The sequence below is a fragment of the Canis aureus genome, chromosome 4, assembly GCF_053574225.1.
Source record: "Canis aureus isolate CA01 chromosome 4, VMU_Caureus_v.1.0, whole genome shotgun sequence".
Classification (NCBI taxonomy): Eukaryota; Metazoa; Chordata; class Mammalia; order Carnivora; family Canidae; genus Canis; species Canis aureus.
In genome coordinates, this window is record NC_135614.1 from 63,579,274 (window position 1) to 63,599,994 (window position 20,721).

At 39.0% G+C, this 20,721-nt stretch overlaps 1 protein-coding gene across 5 annotated transcripts in view; it reads right to left on the reverse strand.

Moving 5' to 3' along the window:
• The window catches only part of NDUFS4 (NADH:ubiquinone oxidoreductase subunit S4), a 112,470-nt gene extending 92,108 nt beyond the window's left edge, over positions 1 to 20,362 (reverse strand). For 4 of the 5 annotated variants that reach the window (XR_013378512.1, XR_013378511.1, XM_077895997.1 and 1 more), the window contains exon 1: positions 20,205 to 20,362. Coding sequence is in view for 3 of the 5 variants with exons in the window: in XM_077895997.1 (XP_077752123.1) it covers positions 20,205 to 20,302 (98 nt within the window). In the remaining 2 variants the exon portion in view is untranslated. Of the gene's footprint in view, positions 1 to 19,662; positions 19,833 to 20,204 lie in introns of those variants that run through there. The other variant, XM_077895998.1, reaches the window with a different exon arrangement.
• Between the last annotated feature and the right edge of the window lie 359 nt (positions 20,363 to 20,721).

A 20,721-nucleotide genomic window follows, 5' to 3' on the forward strand; every position in this document is an offset into this window, starting at 1 on the left:
GGTTCAGGTTGTGAGATCCAGCCCTACATAGGCTCTCCACTCACCGTAGAGTCTGCTTGTCCTTCACCCTCTACTCTTCTACTCTTCCCCCTGCACATGCATGCTCTCTCGCTCTCTCTCAAATAAATAAAGAACTTTTAAGTTTTTATTAGATTAACCCTAAAATTCATATCAATTCCAAGACAAGGATTCTCCCTTAGGCTCGGGCATGATCCCAGTCCTGAGATTTACCCCACGTTAGGCTCCTTGCTCAGTGGGGAGCCTGCTTCTCCCCCTCCCTCTGCCATTCCCCATGCTTGCACTTGCTCTCCCTGTCAAATAAATAAATAAATAAAAACTTAAAAAATTGTTTTCAGATTAAAAATAACTAAATAAGGGTTATTTAGTTGGCTAAAGTTGTTTAGGTGTTGTTTAGGTTTAAAAGTTTAAACTTTTTAAAGTTTAGGTGGCTGAGTTGTTTGGGCATCTGCCTTCAGCTCAGGTCATGATCCCTGTGTCCCAGGATAGAGCCTCACATTAGGTTCCCTGCTCAGGAAGGAGTCTGCTTCTCCCTCTCCTTCTGCCTCCCCCTTCATGCGCACGCGCACGTGCACTCTTTCTCTCTCTTTAAGAAATAAATAAATATTTTTAAAGATAACTAAGTAACAATTCATTTCCCAAAACAGCTATAGTAGATATTTGCTACCAGTGCCCTGTTTTAGAGCAGCCTTTTTTGAAATCAGGCAAAAATCAAATAAAGATTTAGTAATAAATTACTGTAAATAAAGATAAGTTGTTAACAAAAGAAAAACTGAAAATATTCTGAAACTGCTTAGCCAAGCAATGCCACTCTGAAATACCATATTAGTTTTAGAATAATGCATGTCAGGAGCACCTGGATGGCTCAGTTAAGCAGCTTTCTTTTGGCTAAGGTCCTAATCCTGGGGTCCTGGGACTGAGTCTCATGTTGGGCTCCCTAATCAGTGGGGAGGCTGCTTCTCCCTCTCCCTCTGCCCCTCTTCATTCTAGCTCTCCCATTCTCCCTCTCCAAAAAAATAAATAAAACCTCAATAAAAATTAAAATAATACATGTTTGTATAAAGTTAACACATCTATTAATCTATTTTTAAAATTTCAAATAGGGGTGCTAGAGTGGCTCAGTAGGTTAAGCGTTTGCCTTCTACTCAGGTCCCGACCCCAGGATCCTAAAATCAGTCCCTCGTGGGGCTCCCTGCTCAGTCGGGAGCTTATTTCTCCTTCTCCCCTCTGCCACTCCCCCTGCTTGTGCTCCCTCACTATCCAATAAATAAATAAAATCTTTTTTAAAAAATGAAAAAAGTCAAATAGAATCTAAAACAACCAAAAATGTAAAATATGATCTAGACTTCTCTTTTTTTATTTATTCATTCATGATAGAGAGAGAGAGAGAGAGAGAGAGAGAGGCAGAGACACAGGCAGAGGGCGGAGCAGGCTCCATGCAGGGAGCCTGATGTGGGACTCAATCCCAGGACTCCACAATCATGCCCTGGGAGGAAGGCAGGCGCTTAAACCGCTGAGCCACCCAGGCTGCTCCCATAGCAGCATTTTCTTAAGCAGGATAGCATTTTAGATTTTTGTTTTCCTTATAAAGCAACCATTTAGGTTTTTAAATGTAACTATCAAGGGCAGTTCCTGTCTCTCCTCACCCCTCTCTTTCCCCATCTTTCTCTCTCTTCCCTCCTACAATTAAGGTTCTGCCTGCCTACACTGTTTCTTCTTTCTGCTTTGTCCTCCTTGCACTGACCCTACCTCAGCATGCTTTGTCTATTGAAGTCCTATTCAACCTTTAGGTGGCACTTTAAACATCACTTTCTTTGAGGAGCATTATGTGAATTTACAAGTTAGACTATAATACTAATCTTAAGGTTTTAGAATCCTCTGGTGTTAACTTTTACCTTTACTAGTTCTTGTTATGCTCCATTGTAATTGCTTATTTTCTTGTCTCTGTTTCCACTAGACTTAAGTTCTTTGAGAGCAGGAACTATTTCTTCCTCACCTTTGTTTTCACAGCATAACATAGTCCTTAGCAAAGAACAGATACACTTAAGATCTGTGGGCTCATTTGATTATGGAATAGTATGAACATATAAAAATATTTCATAGCATTTTCTTTTTCTTTTTTAAGATTTTATTTATTCATGAGAGACAGAGAGAGAGACAGAGAGAGAGAGGCAGAGACACAGGCAGAGGGAGAAGCAGGCTCCATGCAGGGAGCCCGATGCGGGACTCGATCCTGGGACTCCAGGATCATGCCCTGAGCCAAAGGCAGGCGCTTAAGCAGGAGCTAAACCGCTGAGCCACCCAGGGATCCCCATCATAGCAGCATTTTTTTTTTAAGACTTTTTTAATTTATTCATTAATGAGAGAGAGAGAGAGAGAGAGAGAGAGGCAGAGACACAGGCAGACTTCTGCTCAGGGCAAGATCTGGGGGTTGTGAGATCCAGCCCCACCTTGAGCTCATGCTCAATGAAGAGAGTGTTTAAAAACATTCACCTAAAAAAAAAAAAATTTCACCTAGGTGGCTCAGTTAGTTAAGCCTCTGACTTTGACTTAAGTCATGATCTCAGGGTCCTGAGATCTAGCCCTGTATCTAGTTCCCTGCTCAGGGGGAATTGCTTCTCTCCCTCGGCTCTTCCCCCTCCCTCTGCTTCTGCACTTTTGTGTACTCTCTCCTCTCTCTCAAATAAATAAATAAAATCTTTAAAAAAAAATTCACCTAAAAAGGGTTTTAAGTATAACTGACATAAGCTGTGTATTAGTTCCAAGTGTACAACACAGATTCAATATTTGCATGTATTGTGAAATGACCATAGTTAACATCATCTTACAGAGTTCCAAATTTTTTTTCTTGTGATGAGAACTTTTAAGACCCACTCTTTTAGCAGCTTTCAAATATGCAATAGTGTTATTAACTGTAGTGCCTATGCTGTATCTTAAAAAGATGCCTTAACTTAAAAATAATTTAGGTTATGTTGATGAATACCCAGGCAATGAAATATTCTCTGAAGAAAATTCTAAAAGATCTGGCAACAGCTATAATACTTCAACTACAGGGATCCCTGGGTGGCGCAGCGGTTTGGCGCCTGCCTTTGGCCCAGGGCGCAATCCTGGAGACCCAGGATCGAATCCCACATCAGGCTCCCGGTGCATGGAGCCTGCTTCTCCCTCTGCCTATGTCTCTGCCTCTCTCTCTCTCTCTGTGACTATCATAAATAAATAAAAATTAAAAAAAAAAAAAAAAAATACTTCAACTACAAAATAGTGTATCTATGTTCAATAAGCCTGGTTAAACTTTGTTGACTGTTTATATTTATATTTTTATATGTTCATACTATTCCATAATCAAATGAGCCCACAGATCTTAAGTGTATCTGTTCTTTGCTAAGGACTATGTTATGCTGTGAAAACAAAGGTGAGGAAGAAATAGTTCCTGCTCTCAAAGAACTTAAGTCTAGTGGAAACAGAGACAAGAAAATAAGCAATTACAATGGAGCATAACAAGAACTAGTAAAGGTAAAAGTTAACACCAGAAGATTCTAAAACCTTAAGATTAGTATTATAGTCTAACTTGTAAATTCACATAATGCTCCTCAAAGAAAGTGATGTTTAAAGTGCCATCTAAAGGTTGAATAGGACTTCAATAGGCAAAGCATGCTGAGGTAGGGTCAGTGCAAGGAGGACAAAGCAGAAAGAAGAAACAGTGTAGGCAGGCAGAACCTTAATTGTAGGAGGGAAGAGAGAGAAAGATGGGGAAAGAGAGGGGTGAGGAGAGACAGGAAAAGGGGGACCAGAAGCAGGGAGGTGGGAGAGGGGGAGAGCATGAACAGTCAGGGTTACAAGTAGTTTAGAATCACTAAAATATAGTTGTGTATGACTGGGCCAGAGTGGAAACGGTGAGAGGATGAATGCCAAGGAATGAATAGAAAATGTGAACAGGGAATATGAAGGACTCTGTGGCATGCTGAGAAGTAGGGATTTTATCCTATAGGCAACATGGAGAAAAAATTAAGACTGATGACATGGAGACCAGTTAGGAGGCAGGATGATACTAACTATGGCTACAGTAAGGATGGAAATTGAATGAGCTAGTAAAATGAATACTAGGATTGAATGACTAATTGAGAAGAAGCCTAGGAGAGGGAAGAGACAAGAATGATAGATAGATTTCTGGCTAGATAACTGGCAAGTTATTGGTGACAGTAACTAAGGGAGTGGTGGAGGAGATGCTGATCATCAAATTGTTCCAGATATTCTGTGATTTAGAGGCCTGTGGAAAATCCAAGTGGAGACACCCTGATTAGATCTAAGGGTCCAGAAGTCTAGAAATTCAGAAAAAGATGCAGAATCACATCTTAATGGAAAGTAGGTCCTAAAGCCAGTGTGTTAGGCAAGAACTACAAAGAGTAAAAATTATCTTCAGAAATCCTGTAGGAAGCCTCCCACCAGTAAAGATATACCATCTCTTTTTTTTTTTTTCCAAGTTTTTCTATTAAATTCTAGTTAATTAACATATATGGTAAAATTGTTTTCAGATACAGAGTTGAGTGATTCATCACTTACATATAACAACCAGTTATCATCACAAAGGATATACCATCTCTTCATAAGCCAGTCCTCTAGCACTAGAACAACTGCTATTCCTTAGTTAAGTACTAAATAATAACTAAGTAGAATAATGAAAGAATTAAGTTGAATTTTTAAATGTTTTTAAAACATTTTCTACCCTTTAGTTGTGTACTTTTTTGAGTGAAAAGTATATATGATGCAAATGAACTACATTTAGCCTTTAGTGTAAAGAGATGGTAACTGAAGTCATAGTAGATAACAAGATACAAGGAGAGCATATTAGTTTTCTACTGCCTCTGTAACAAATTACCATAAAGTTGGTGGATTAAAACATCAATTTATTCTCTTATAGTTCTAGAGCTCAGAAGTCCAAAATAAGTCTCACAGGTTAATAATGTGTCAAGCAAGACTAGGCCAAACTTAATCCTACCTGCAAAGTCCCTTTTGCCATCTAAGGGAACATTCACAGGTTCTGAGGATTAGGACATGGATATATCTGGGAAGAAGGGACAACTATTCAGCCTACCACAGAGTGTATGCAAAGAATAAAGGTATTAGTTATTCTCTAGTTCTTAAATTGGATGATGTGCACACATGAATTCACTTTGCCATTATGCTTCCTAAAATATGTTACATATATTCAAGTGTATCTAAAATATTATACAGTATAAAACATTTTTAAAAGAATAAAGAGCTATTAAATCAAATGAGAAATACTGACAGTTCAAGGAAAAGGCAAAAGATTCTGGGACACTCAAAGGTAACTGAGGAGGAGGAAAGCCAAAGTATAAGTCAAAGGAAGAATCTTTCAATAATGAGAAAGTCATCTCTTTGGATTGCAAAGGTCACATAAGATAAGGATTGAGAAGAGCTTATTAATTTAGCAACAGGGTCACTGTCGACCTTGATGAAAGCTATTTACGTGGAATGGTGGATGCCAAAAATAGACTGCATTGAGCTGAAGAGTGCAGGGGAGGTCACAATCTGGAAAAAGCCAGGTGCAGATAATTCTCTTATATACTCATGAATAAAATATGTAAATAAACAAACAAAATCCAGGTTGCTCTCATAATCCAGGAAGAACTAGAATCTATGAAAGATTTATGAAAGGAAAAAAAAGAAGGTAAGGAAGGAAAAAAGAGCAAAAAGGAAAAGAAAAACGCCACAAAAGAAAGAATAATAGGGGCTCCTGGATTGTTCAGTGGGTTAAGCATCTACTTCAGCTCAGGTAATGATCCCAGGGTCCTAGGATGGAGCCCCACATCAGGCTCCCCGCTCAGCTGGCTGTCTGCCTCTCCCTCTCCCTCTACTCCTCCCTCCACTCATGCTCTCTCTCACTCGCTCAAATAAGTAAATAAATAGGGGGATCCCTGGGTGGCTCAACGGTTTAATGCCTGCCTTCAGCCCAGGGTGTGATCCTAGAGTCCTGGATGGAGTCTGCTTCTCCCTCTGCCTGTGTCTCTGACTCTCTCTCTGTCTCTCATGAATGAATAAATAAATAAACTGTTAAAAATAAATAAATAGGGCAGCCCTGGTGGCGCAGCGGTTTAGTGCCGCCTGCAGCCCGGGGTGTGATCCTGGAGACCCGGGATCGAGTCCCACATCGGGCTCCCTGCATGGGGCCTGCTTCTCCCTCTGCCTGTGTCTCTGCCTCTCTTTCTCTCTCGCTCTGTGTCTCTCATGAATAAATAAAAAATAAAAAAAAATCTTAAAAATAAATAAATAAATAAATAAATAAATAAATAAATAAAATCTTTTTTAAAAAAGAATAATAATGATGTTGATAACATTACTGTTATAATTTATCAGGCACTTAGCATACACCAGGCACTGCTGTAAGGACTTTATATACTTTATGAAAGAGAATGAAAGAGAGATAATGATGTCCATTTGTAAAACAGAAAAAATAGGCACAAGGTTGGCAAAGAGCTAGAAAGTGGCATAGGCAGGACTCAACTATAGGTGGAACTGACTCCAAAACGTGTTCCTAACTATACTAGACTGAAATGTTTGACTGGACTGATACATGAAGTGAACTAGAAAAGTTCAAGTATGAGGCTAAGAATATAGCCTGGCAGCATGGTTAATATTAGGAGTTAATATGTCTATCTCTGGAAAGCAGTTTTTCCTGCAGTTTGGGTCAAGAACACTAACTAGTAAGAGTTTATTAAGGGGACTGGCCAAATTAACAGTTTGAGCTTGAAGTCGAAAGACTGAATTTGAAACCAAAGTAAAAATCTGAGCCCTAATGAGGGGTCACTTACAAGCAATAACTAAGACATACTTAAACCATGAACTTCAATCAGCAACAGAATAATCATGTTTTAAGTCTCAAAGGAAGAGGAAACCAAAATTTGTAAAATAACCTCAGATGCATGTTATAGCCATTCCAAAACAAACTATGCACTAAACTCGTATGCTGAAACACATTAATAAGATGGAAGACTAAGCTACCATCGTATGAATAGTCAGAGATGACAGTGGGACAGGAACAAGAAGCTAGGGCAGCCCAGGTGGCTCAGCGGTTTAGTGCTGCCTTCAGCCCAGGACGTGATCCTGGAGACCCGGGATAGAGTCCCACGTCAGGCTCCCTGCATGGAGCCTGCTTCTCCCTCTGCCTGTGTCTCTGCCCCTCTCTCTCTGTGTCTCTCATGAATAAATAAATAAATAATCTTAAAAAAAAAAAAAAAAAAAAGAACAAGAGCCTAAAATGCAGCTGTAGGAAAAAAAGTTTTAATTATCTTTGAATCATTTAGGCAGTACCAGTAAAGAGAAAATATATCCTCAACCCAGAGAATCAGATCATGTAAATTACCAGCCACCAGCCTTACCTATCAACATTCTCAAATCCAAAGGAAAATCTGTAAGTTGATCTCTAATTGTCAACCTTGGATGTCATCTCCCTAGTACATAGCAGAGCAGTATTCTGCCGTCGTGAATTTCTTAAACATGAAATTTACAGAAGAAACCATCTCTTTCCTAGAGAACTTATATTATTTTTTAGTTAAGTGAGTTGTAAGACCTAAGTTTCCCAATCCTTTGTCATGTCCCTCAGAGTAATGGTGAATGAGCAAATTCCAATAAATGTGAATTATTTACAAGCCTAGGAATAAACTATAATTGTCAAGAAATCATCTAAACTGATATCATTCATTTTCATGACATGGAATAACATACCTAAATCAATTACCTCAGTGCCTAAGTGCTCAATAAATAATAGCTATTAGAATTATTATTATTAGCACCCTCCCTCCCAAAAATCAGTTATAGAGACCCTTGAGTTATAAGGAAGCCTGTAACCAACACCTTCCGTGCTCATGTCACAGCCTCTTGGCCTCTTTTTCATTTGCTACAGCTACAGAAACTCAGGATTCAGGTTATCAACCAACATTCCTTGTCGAGTGAACATTATGACTCAGATCTTCAGGAGCACAGGTATAGCTCAAAGTACATTAGAGTTAATAATACCTTCAACCACAGGTGAATGACAACTGTGGATAAATGTTCAAGCGTTCTATCTTTCAAATAGACAATACTAAGGGACATTCTGTATTTTCTCAGGAAGTTCCAGGGGAACTGAGCCTCTATCGCTTACAGAAGCAACTTCAGTATCACATTTTTTTCTTCCTTCCCTGTTTCCTAAACTCCTCATTTTTAGTTCCTATGTCAACTCAAATAAATCACCTATACTCATAACTGCCTCAGACTCGACTTTAAGAAATGGCAATCTGGGGATCCCTGGGTAGCTCAGCGGTTTAGCGCCTGCCTTCGGCCCAGGGCGTGATCCTGGAGTCTCGGGATCGAGTCCTGCATCAGGTTCCCTGCAGAGAGCCTGCTTCTCCCTCTGCCTGTGTCTCTCTGTGTCTCTCAGGAATAAATAAATAATATCTTAAAAAAAAAAAAGACAAGGCCGATCCATAAGACCCAAGAAACGACCATCTAGCCTGTGCTTGAATACTTCTATCCTACACATTCATCCCCAAAGCAAATGTTCCAAAAAACATCAAGGCAGACGTTCCCAGTAAAAGCCTGTAGAAATTCAGTCCTTTGGAAGTAGAAAAAATTACAAATATTTCTGAATGAATGAATAAACCCAGCAAGCAAAATTCCAGAGTTCCTTAAGGAAAAAGGTAAAAAGGAGAACCTGGGTTAGCTCAGTCTGTGAAGTGTCTGACCTGGGCTTAGATTATGATCTCAGGATTCAGGGATCGAGCCCCACATCAAGCTCCATACTCATTGGGGAGTCTGTTTCTCCCTTTCTTCTCCTCCCCCTGCTCCTGCACTTTCTCTTTCTCATATAAATATATAAAATCATTAAAAAAAAAAAAAAGGTAAGAAGCCAGCCTACATAATATATAAACACATTATTTGTTCCCTAAAGATATCTCAATATAAAATATTCCTGTCCTTAATTTTTGTTCAGGAGGCCTAGCTTTCATTACACCTAATTTCCAACGTCATATATATATATATATATATATATATATATATACACACACACACACACACAAGTAGAATTACAAAGAATGACAATATCATAGTAAACCCTTAGGCTATTTACTCTCACTAATTATTTCTCCTAACATTTTTATTTTATTTTTTAAATGATTTTTATTTTTTAATCATTTATTTATTTATTCATGAGTAACAGAGAGAGAGAAGGGCAGAGACACAGGCAGAGGAAGAAGCAGGCTCCATGCAGGGAGCCCGACATGGGACTTGATCCCAGGTCTCCAGGATCATGGCCCAGGCCTAAGGCAGGCACTAAACCACTGAGCCACCTGGGCTGCCCTTATTTCATTTTTTTTTTAAGATTTTATTATTTATTTGAGAGAGAGAACAAGCAGGAGGGGCAAAGGAAGATGGAGAAGCAGATTACCCACAGAGCAAGAAGCCAGACACAATGGCAGGCTCTGATCCCAGGACCTTGGGATCACGATCTGAGCTGAAGGCAGATGCTTAACTGACTGAGCCACCAGGTGCCTCTCCCCAACATTTTTAAAACTTGGTACCAAAGATAAGGATGTTCTGTCCCTCCCTGCAGTATGTGCACACTCTCCCTCTCTCTAAAATAAATCTTGGGGCATCTGGATGGCTCAGTCAGTTAAGCACCTGCCTTTGGCTCAGGTCATGATCCCAGGGTCCTGGGATTGAGCCCCTCATCAGACTCCTTGTTCAGCAGGGGCCCCCCTGCTTCTTCTACCTCTGCCTGCAGCTCCCCCTGTTCGTGTGCTCTTTTACTCTGTCAAATAATTAAAATCTTTTAAAATAAAATAAAATATTTAATAACAACAACAAAAAAAGGAAAACAAACAGCCCAATTAAAAAATGGGTAAAAAAATACAAACACTTCCCAAAAATTCAGTATCATCAACCATTAGGGAAATAAATATAAACCACAATGAGTTAGCTATCACAGAAATACAAATCAAAACCACTAGATACCACTTCACCAGATGATTATAATAAAATAGTAACAAGCATTAGCAAGGTTGTGAAGATGCTGGAACTCTCATTCCCTGCTGGTGGGAATATAAAATGGTGCAGCCACTTTGGAAAGAGTCCGGCAGTTGTCAAAAGGCAAAACAGAAAATACAACATTATCCAACAATTCAACATTTCTGTATATTCCCAAAAGAATAGAAACATAGGTCTACACAAAGCTTGTATAAGCATGTTTTATAGGTCATTATTCATAATAGCCAAAAGCAGAAACAACCCCAATGTCCATCAACTAAGGGATAAATAAAATGTGGTATGTCCATACAACAGAAAATTATTTAACAATAAAAAGGAATAAAGCACTGATACACGCTACAATTTGAAAACATTACTCTAAGTAAAAGAAGCCAGTCACAAAAGATCACATGTGATTCCATTTATAGAAAATGTCCAGAGTTGGCAAATCTACAGAGACAGAAAGTAGATCAGTGATTGCCTAGGGCTGGGAGAAAGGGAGAAACAGGAAGTAACAGCTAGTGGGCATAGAATTTCTTTTTGGGTTAATAAAAATGTTCTAAAATTGATAATGAATGGTTGCACAACTCTGTGAATATACTAAAAACCATCAAATTTTACTTTATGTAAGTGAATTTTATGGCCTATAAATTCTATCTCAATAAAGATGTTATTTAAAAATCACAATGAAGGGATGCTTGGGTGGCTCAAACATCTTATTTTGTAATGGGGTGAGCACTGGGTGTTATACTATATACTGTGTATACTATGTACTATATATATATATACACATATACACACACACTAGGGTGTTATACTATATATTGTATATACTATGTACTATATATATACACACACATTATATATAAATTCAAAGTGAATTTAAATTAAAATTAAAAATCAAATAAATAGGGCAACCCGGTGGCACAGTGGTTTAGTGCCACCTGCAGCCCGGAGTGTGATCCTGGAGACCCGGGATCGAGTCCCACGTCGGGCTCCCTGCATGGAGCCTGTCTCTCTCTCTCTCTGTGTCTCTCACGAATAAATAAAAATCTTTTTTAAAAAAGTCAAATAAATAAACAAACAAACATCGACTTCAGTTCAGGTCATATCTAGGGGTCCTGGGATCAAGCTCATGGGAGGCTCCACGCTCAGTGGGGAGTCTGCTTGTCTCTCTGTCAGCACCCCACCCCATTGTTTGTGCTCTCTCTCCCTCAAATAACTAAATAAAATATTTTTTAAAAAATATAATAAAAAATAAAACCCACAATGAGGTATCATTATACATCTACTAAAATGGCTAAACTAAAAAACACTGACAATATCAATGTCAATGAGGAGGCAAAGCAACAAAACTTTCATACATTGCTGACAGAAGACCAAAATGGTACAACCACTCTGAAAAACGTTTTAGCAATACCTTGTAAAGTTAAATATATATTACCAATGACCCAGGATTCTCCCTCCTGGGTAGCTACTCTAGAGAAATGAAATCATGTTGACATAAACTCCTATACACAAATGTTTATTGATAGTGGCTCTATTTATAACCGTCAAAACCCAGAAATAATCCAAACGCCCTTCAAGGAGTGAATGGATAGATTATGGGACACATCCACACAATAAAATATGTACTACTTAGCAATAAAAAATGATAACTAATGATAAACACAACAACTTGGATAAATCTCATGCTGAGTGAAAGAAACTAATCTTCACAAGACTATATACTGAATGGCTCCATTTATATTACAGTCTCAAAATTACAAAACTATGGAGATGAAGAAAAGATAACTTACTGCCAGGGATTTTAAGAGTAGGGAGGGATAACAAGAGGGAGTCTTTTGGGGTAATGAAGTCTTTTGGTACCCTGTACCCTGAATATTGTGGTGATTACACAAATCTATACATGACATGTATTAAATTCTAAAAACTGTTCCCCAAAAGGAAAAAGTGAATTTTTCTTTATAATTTTAAAGATAAAATTTTTTAAATTCCAACTTAAGAGTCAACTTTTTTTCATTAATTCAATTTTAGCTAAATTATCAACTCTGATAATCTCATTTAGTTAATAGTACAGTATATAGCTCAAAGAACAATACTGGCAAAATGGAACCCATCCTCAGGAGTACCAAGAGGTAGAAAAGCATTAGGAAATCTGGTGATTAAAAAAAAAAAAAAAAAAAGGAAATCTGGTGATAAATTAATAAAGGGTAAAAAAAGAAAAAAACAGATATGTTAAGCCTGGAGCACAGACTTAAAGGGGAGAATGGGTAATGACAAAGGTTTTCAATTATCTATCTGCAAGGCTAACATGTGCATGGGGGTTAGAATTTTTCTATATAGTATTAAAGGGAAACATCATTTACCAATGAATTTAAAAGTACAGATGGGCTACCAAAAATTCAGCATTTATTCCTCAATTGTTAGATAATAAAGAAGCAGGAAATTCTAGAAATTCTTGCATTAAACAAAAGGTCAGGTAGGATGATCCTACAGTTTTATCCCAACTCAAACACTGTATGAATCTATGGACTATAACTTCCAGAGTTAACCTAGCAAAGTAGAAGGCAATGAACATCTAAAAAGGTAATCCTTCCTGTCAAAATATCACCTGTCATTGAATAAAGGTAAAAATTATAGAGCGCTGAGTTCCAAATTTTTAAGAAGACTAAATAAATATAAAATCTTAACAAAAGCCATATTGAGACCTATTTTATTTCCCCAAATCTGATTTGTCCTAAGAATATTAAAATTAAATTCAAATTACTAATGCCTAATTAAATATAATTTCATTAAACTTAAAAGACAAGTTACAAATATAAATTTCATGCAAATTTCTGTAAGTATAGTGAAGAAATCTCCTGAAAAAGAAGTGCTCTTTCCACACAAAAAGTGGTAGTCCTCAAAAGAGCCAAAACATCTGCATTCACTTTAAAGCTCATCAAGACAGACTGACATTTTTAGGAGAAGCATATGGCTTGCTGAACAGTCATCTAGAACAGGATCTTTTGTCTAGTAAACCCTATTCAAGGACCATTTACTTATGTATGGAGTGGCTGAATAAAGGAAAGAACATATTTTCGAGTCCTAGAAGACACAAAGAAATAAACTCTTCATCTAGCTTTGTTAAGGATATAGCAAAACATATCACAAAAGCAGCCACATCTTTACTCTCAGAGACTATGCTCTCAACATCTGAAACAATTCTATGAAAACACTGAAACAAAAGAACTCTAGAAAATATGCAACTTTCTTAGAGAACTATATCTAGCCAAAGACCACCTCCCTAAAAAAGGCATTTCCATTTTAAAGGATAAAACACTTTCTTCTTAAAACTTCGAAGGGCAGAGTTCAACAGCTGCGCTATATTAAACCTGAGCCCTTCCAAAAGGAAGAACAAGAGTCTCTAGAGAGCAAGTAACATGGCCTGCTTTCTCCAAAATTATCAAAATGCCTGCTCTGCCTCAAAGGAAAATTTCTCCAAGAAAAAGCCTCCATACAGTATATCGGAGAAAAGCATAAAACTTAATTTAGATTAGGGAAATATGTAAAAATGGAATTTTTCTTTGTTTCTGGAAATCTCCACCCACCCACCCACCCCCCCCCCCCCAGGAAAAATGCGTTTTGAAGTCTTTAAGATATAGCATGGAAACTATTTTAAAACTCACCAACAGTAGTTTCCAGCCCTAGCTTCCCATCAAAATCACCACAGAGCTAAGCCTCAACCTAAATTTACTGAACTACTATATATTGGGGCCAAGGCATTTGAATTTTTTATGCACACACAGGTGATTTTGATGCACAGCAAGGGTTTAAAAACCACTAAACTGATCATAATGCCATAAAAGAAAAAATTAAGTCTAATGAATAAAGACAAAAATAAAAAGGTCATATTTGACAACTAACTAGTTCTAAAGAACCCAAAATTGTATTCACCTATCCAAATAACAGAATAAAATTTGAAATAAAAATTCTAAAGCGCACTCATGCCACTACTTAAAAGACAAAAGACAGAATAGTTTGCTAAAATATCCAAATTTTTAGATGAAAGTCGTTGTGAAGAATTTGGCCACTCCATAATTCAGGTATCATAAGGTTCCACCAGGGTCTTTGGATACTGCAAACTAAAAAAGAAAAGTTATAATAAGAGCTCATGTATTGTATGTAATCATCTGCCAAACTTAAAGTTCAAGGTTTTAATCACAACAATATAAAATTCAGCCATCATCCCAGCTTCATTAAGCCTACTTTATTTTACACAAAATCCTAACAGTTTACTGGCTTGGTATTCAAACTCATGATAAATGAAAAAGGGTAGTGAAACTGCTAAAGAGAAGCAAACCAATCAAAAAAGGACACAAAAACACTATTAAAAAGCAGACAAAAGAACTCAGAAAGTATAGCAAACACTTGATAGTTTTTAAAGGCATCAGCATACAATAACTTTCTCCTAATGGTCACTGGAATAAGAAATATATGTTCTGTTTACCTTGCTTAACACATATCACATGCATTTTGTTTAACAGGGTAAGAAAGTATAATAAGCAAGTCACATATACAAAATTTCTCACCAAAAAATAATTACAAAACCTAAAGGAAAAGAATAAAACAAAAAAAGTAGCTCTCATTGTACAAAAGGCACAGTGGAAGTGCCTTCACAGTGGAAGTGAAAGTAAAGAGCATCAGATAGTTTCTCAAATAAACACATTTGCAAAAGAAAAACAGAGAAAACACTCAGGTTTTAATTTACTATTATCAGACATATATTTCAGACTACTGAAGTCAACATGTTCCTTTAGACTGCTTAAACCGGACTATTTCCTAATAATGCACATTTAAAAATCTGTTTCCTCATCTGTTATGTTTCCTCATCTGAAAAATAAGAACCTTGGTTCATAGGATTACTGTGAGAAATAAATAAGATAACACAGGTAAAGTACTGGCGCAGTGGCTAATATACAGTGAGACATAAATGTCAGCTATTAGTAATTTGTGCTCAGAACAAATCCCATAAAAATGATTGTCAATTTTCATCAAGGTATATATTTTTTAGAAGCTTTTCCATTTGAAATTGTTTTATTCTATATTCACCCCATCCCAGAAAACATGTATTACAAGGGAACCAAACTGTTCCTTCTTTCTCCATTAAGTCCAATGTAACATTAACTTTTTAAAATTTCATGTGAAGTGGCTTACAGAACGCAAATTTAATAATCACATTTAGTTACTCTTATTCCTAAAAAGTACTCATGTTCCATGAATATCCTTTCCCAAATAAATTCATTTCCACTTCTTTTTAAAAATTTGAATACAGGGACGCCTGGGTAGCTTGGCGGTTGGGCGCCTACCTTTTTATTTACCCATTCATGAGAGACACAGAGAGACAGGCAGAGACATAGAGAGAGAGGCAAGCTCCCTGTGGGGAGCCTGATGTGGGACTGGATCCGGGGATTCCGAGATCATGCCCTGAGCCAAAAGCAGATGCTCAACCGCTGAGCCACCCATACGTCCCTATGTGATAAACATTTACCTGTTATTTGTGAGCCATTACATGGGTGCCATGAAAGATACAAAAATAGGTAAAAAAAAAAAAAATTCCAGCTCTCCTAAAGCCTGTGGCCTCACTCAATGGTGCTAAAAACTGCTCGTTTACAAGTATGTATGTATGTATGTATGTACATGTAAAAGGGGGTTAGTATAGGTTGTTTATGTTGAAGCAACCAACAACCCAAACATCTTTGTAACTTACAACAAACACTTTATATTTTATATAGCCTGTAAGAATCAGCTTCTAGCTTTACTCCATGTGATATTCGTTTCAGGATCTAAGCTAAAAGAAAAAAAAATCCCACCTAAAATATCCATCTCATAGGCAGAGGGAAAAGGGACATGGCAAAACATGGGACAGCTCTTAAAGCTTCTGCTTGACATGGCATATTATTGCCAGTAATATTTCATTGGCCCAAAGAAATCGACTAGCTAATAAGGTAGAGATGTATAATCCTGTCACAGAGAACACAAGCAAATATTTTAAATAATATCATCTACCACAATATCTATCATGAAGATGAAAGAAAAAAAATATTCAGATATTGGAACCAATAATAAAAGTAGTGTTTATTTAGGCAAGGTTTACTATGTGCCACTATTACTATTCTAATATTTATTAGTATTAAAATATTTAATTCTCCTAAGAAGAATTCAACAAAGATGTCTACTACTGAAGAAAACAGACCAACTATGGATATTTCTTAATGAGGAAAATAAGCAAAACAACGAAACCTATTAGAAGGTATTTTAGGGGTGCCTGGGTGGCTCAGTTGGTTAAGCGTCCAACTCTTGATCTCACTCAGGTCCTGATCTCAGGGTCATGAGTTCAAGCCACACCTTGGGCTCCATACAGGGTGTGGAGCCTACTTAAAAAAAAAAAAAAAAAAAAAAAAAGACATTTTAGAGATATTTCAAGCTCACTAAACTTGGCTTTGATATGTTTCAGAGACAACAAAAGTAGCTGCCCTTCAGAGAGAAATTTATCCAGCTTATCTGAAGTAGAAGCCAACACCTGGTTTTATTTTTATTTCTTTAAAGATTTTACTTATTTACTCATGAGAGACATAGAGAGAAAGAGAGAGGCAGAGACACAGGCAGAGGGAGAAGCAAGCTCCATGCAGGGAGCCCGATGTGGGACTCCAGGATCACACCCTGAGCTCAAGTCAGCGCTAAACCGCTGAGCCACCCGGGCTGCCCATGGTTTTAAATATCCTAAATGTTTCTCCAAATTGAGCTGAGACAGTTTCCCAGCAAGGTGTGATATACACAGAATTCTGGTCAACCTTAGGACTGTCATCTTTACTACATCTTACTCACTGGAGGTTCCTGGAGACTCATAATTTCATACTGGCTTATCTAATGCTGGAAAAGGAAATAGGGCGACACAACACAGCCCCAGACAGGAGCACAAAATAAGCCTCACAAAAAAGATCCATCCATACACTTAGTTCCCACAACAGTCATTAATACCCTACGCAGACCCTAAGGAACTGTGCTGAGGTAAACACAAGACTCAGTTCAAAATGAGAAGTGATAAAACAGGGCTAGATAAGTACCTGTAAATAGGTTAAAGAAAACAAAAACTACTGTATCAAGCATGGAGTCCAAAGTATTGCTATTTGAAACAGAGCACCAGTTTATCTAGCTTTTAGATTAAAATCCTAAATTGTTAGCCTTACCGTGGACAATTCCATAGAAAAGTCAGGGAAAGTAAGAATACATGTAGGCTATTTATCCAGGTTTCCCCCCCTTCTCATTCAATCCAGAGAAATGAGAAGCATGTGGAAACTGGGACACTCTAGAGCATGAGCTCAGTAACTAGATCAAGCGAATCATCTACACTATTTTGTTTTTAAGATTTTTATTTATTTATTCATGAGAGACACACACACAGAGAGAGAGAGGCAGAGACACAGGCAGAGGGAGAAGCAGGCCCCATGTAGAGAGCCCAACGTGGGACTCGATCCCAGGTCTCCAGGATCACGCTCTGGGCTGAAGGCAGCGCTAAATCACTGAGCCACCCGGGTTGCCCCATCTACACTGTTTATTTTTTTTTTAATTTTTTTAATTAATTAATTTATTTATGATAGTCACACAGAGAGAGAGAGAGAGGCAGAGACATAGGCAGAGGGAGAAGCAGGCTCCATGCACCAGGAGCCCGACGTGGGATTCGATCCCGGGTCTCCAGGATCGCGCCCTGGGCCAAAGGCAGGCGCCAAACCGCTGAGCCACCCAGGGATCCCATGTACACTGTTTAAATAATTTTTAACCCTTATGTATGTTGGGTTTTTTGGTTTGCTCTTATTTTTTACTGATATACTATAGTTAATGTCATACAAGTTAATGTAACTGCTTCTTTCCTTCTACTGATAATTCTTTTCTTCAGTATATTTTTTGTTCACTACTCCCCTTCTTACCAAATGCCTGATTCTATCTTCCTCATTTTACTCAAGTGATCTGAAATGTTACATTACTTGCAAATGTTTTATAAGCATTACAATAAAATGAATTTTAGATTTAGATTATCCCATTAATTGGTGCTTTCCTTTTTAAAAAAAAAAAAGTTAAAGGTTGTGTTTTATTTGACAGAGAAAGCACAAGCAAGGAGTGTGGCAGGGAGAGTGAGAAGCAGTTTCTCTGCTGATCAAGGAACCAGACACACAGCTTGACGCGCAGCTGCATCCTAGGACCCTGGGATCATGACCTGAGCAGAAACCAGATGCCTAACCCACTGAGCCACCCAGGCACCCAAAATGGCTCGCTTTCCATCCACAAATTTTTCAGATCATTACTTTCAAATCATAATGGAAAGAGAAAAATTAAGAATGAAAAGCCAGGGACGCCTGGGTGGCTCAGTGGTTGAGCGTCTGCCTTTGGCTGGGGCCATGATCCCAGGATCCTGCGATCGCATCCTTCATCAGGCTCCCCATGGGGAGCTTGCTTCTTCTCCCTCTGCCTATGTGTCTGCCTCCGTCTGTCTCTCATTATAAATAAACTTGAAAATTTCCAAAATCCAGTATCTTAAGTTCAACTACAACAATAGCTGACAAAATGGCTGTGACCTAAGCTTAGATATACAGTCTTGTCTTCAATTAGCCACGCACCAGTGGATCCTTCACATTTGTTTTGAGTTCTAGGGCTACTGTGAATACATTATTAGTTGGGAGTGCAAAATTAATCTCCATAACGTCTAGGAGAACAAGAACTAACCTGGATCACCTCTCTTAACAGCCTGACTCAAACCAGCGGGACATTTTACTTAGAGAAGCGCTTAGCCGTCTTCGAGTTCCCCACATGTAGAATGGTTGACCACAAACTTGTTTACCTTTCCTCAATCTTAGCATCCTTATGTTTGAACGACTACATTATGTGTATATCTACTACTGCCCTCAAAGCTTCAGCGCTTTTCGAAAGCCACCCACCCTACACACCCAGAACACCCTCTTCTCCCCACCTCCCCAACACCCACCATTTAAACCCCTAAAAAAAAAAAAAAATCCTCTCCAGTTAACTCTCCTTCTAATTCTCTGCATTCCCTTTATATTTTAATATAATTAGCATTTGACTAGATCAATTCCTAACCACTCCCAACTGTCCATACAGTCTTTCCAGGTCATTCTAAGCACTTAGCGTAGTCTCTCCAGAGCCTGCATAAGGATATTCCATATACACACCCTGGTTTCTAATATAAGCAGCGAAAACAGCGATAAAACATTATTCTTTGCAGACAAAAATACTACTGTGTGTGTGTGTGTGTGTGTGTGTGTGTGTGTACGCGCGCACGCGCGCTGCTGCTGTGTCAGTAACAAAGTCAGGAAAATTCGGAACAGGGAAACCGAGAATGAAGTGATGCAGTCGAAATAAAACCACCATCACAAAAAAAATAAAATAAAAAAAAAATAAAACCACACACACACAAAAACAAAAACAAACAAACGAACAAAAAAAACAACAACAACGCTGCAAAGCAGAACGGTAACAGCAACAATCCCTGAGTCACTGTGGAGCTTTTAATAAGATTCTGGAGAGGAAACACCCCGACATCACCACCAGCCGTTTCAAGATTACCTTCCAAAGATTACTGCCAGGGACATGTCCACTAACCATCAATTCCGGCCAAGCGGTCTGAGGAATAAAACAGACAGTCTTTCTGCACAGAGACCCACTAATACCACCTAAAGCCGAGGAAGGGAGAGAGGGGTTTAGCCTTCCCGCAAGGAGCGGAGGGATGGGCCCACAGGTGAAAAACCGAGGAGCGCGCAGAGCAGGCGGAATGAGGAGGAAGACTCCTCCCCTCCTCTGGGGGCGAGGGCTCGGCCCACAGCCCCGGAGACAACCCCACCCCGCAGACCCTCTCCCACAGCCTCAGGCCGGGAGCTGCCACCAGGCCACGCGTCCTCCGCCGCCGTCCCCGCACTCACGCCCCCACTCGCCGGGGCCGGCGCCCCTGTAGCGCGGCCAATCCCAAACCCGCCTGCCCTCTCCGGACCAAGGGGTCAGCGGAGAACGCCTTCCCCGAGGCCTTCTCCCGGACCCAGTCAGCGGAGACCTCCGCAAAAGTGGAAGGACCCCAGGAGCTGGAAGAAGAAGAAGCCTCACAGTCCCGTTACCTGGTAGGAACCCTGGAAACGGAAACGGCGGCTGCAGCCGCGGCCCTTTTCCCCCACAGCATTCGCCTCAGCGCCGCTGACATTGAGACCGCCGCCATCTTGCTGCAGGCTAACGCCAGGACGGGTCTCCGGAAGGGACAAACTTCCTTCGATCTCAAGCCTCTGCAACTGCCGCGTCCTGGGGTGTCCCTTTTGTGTGTGTGTGTGTGTGTGTGTGTGTGTGTGTGTGTGTGTGTGTATCTACTTGCTTCATTTCTGTTGGGCGCTTCGTTAAATACTGCAGTTTAGAACTGAGGTGAAAGGTTTGATTGGAAGAAATAAGAAGGCAAAAGGATGGGAGAAAATGCAGTAGTGCATTAAGTGTAAATACCACTTCCATAGAGTGGAATCCTTGTTTGTTGTTAGGACTGGTTATTTAATGAAAAGACACAGACACCTCCCACCCCCAGCACACACACACCCAAAAAACTGGAAAATTTAAACACCTGCAACTCATAATTTTTTCAAAGGACTGAGC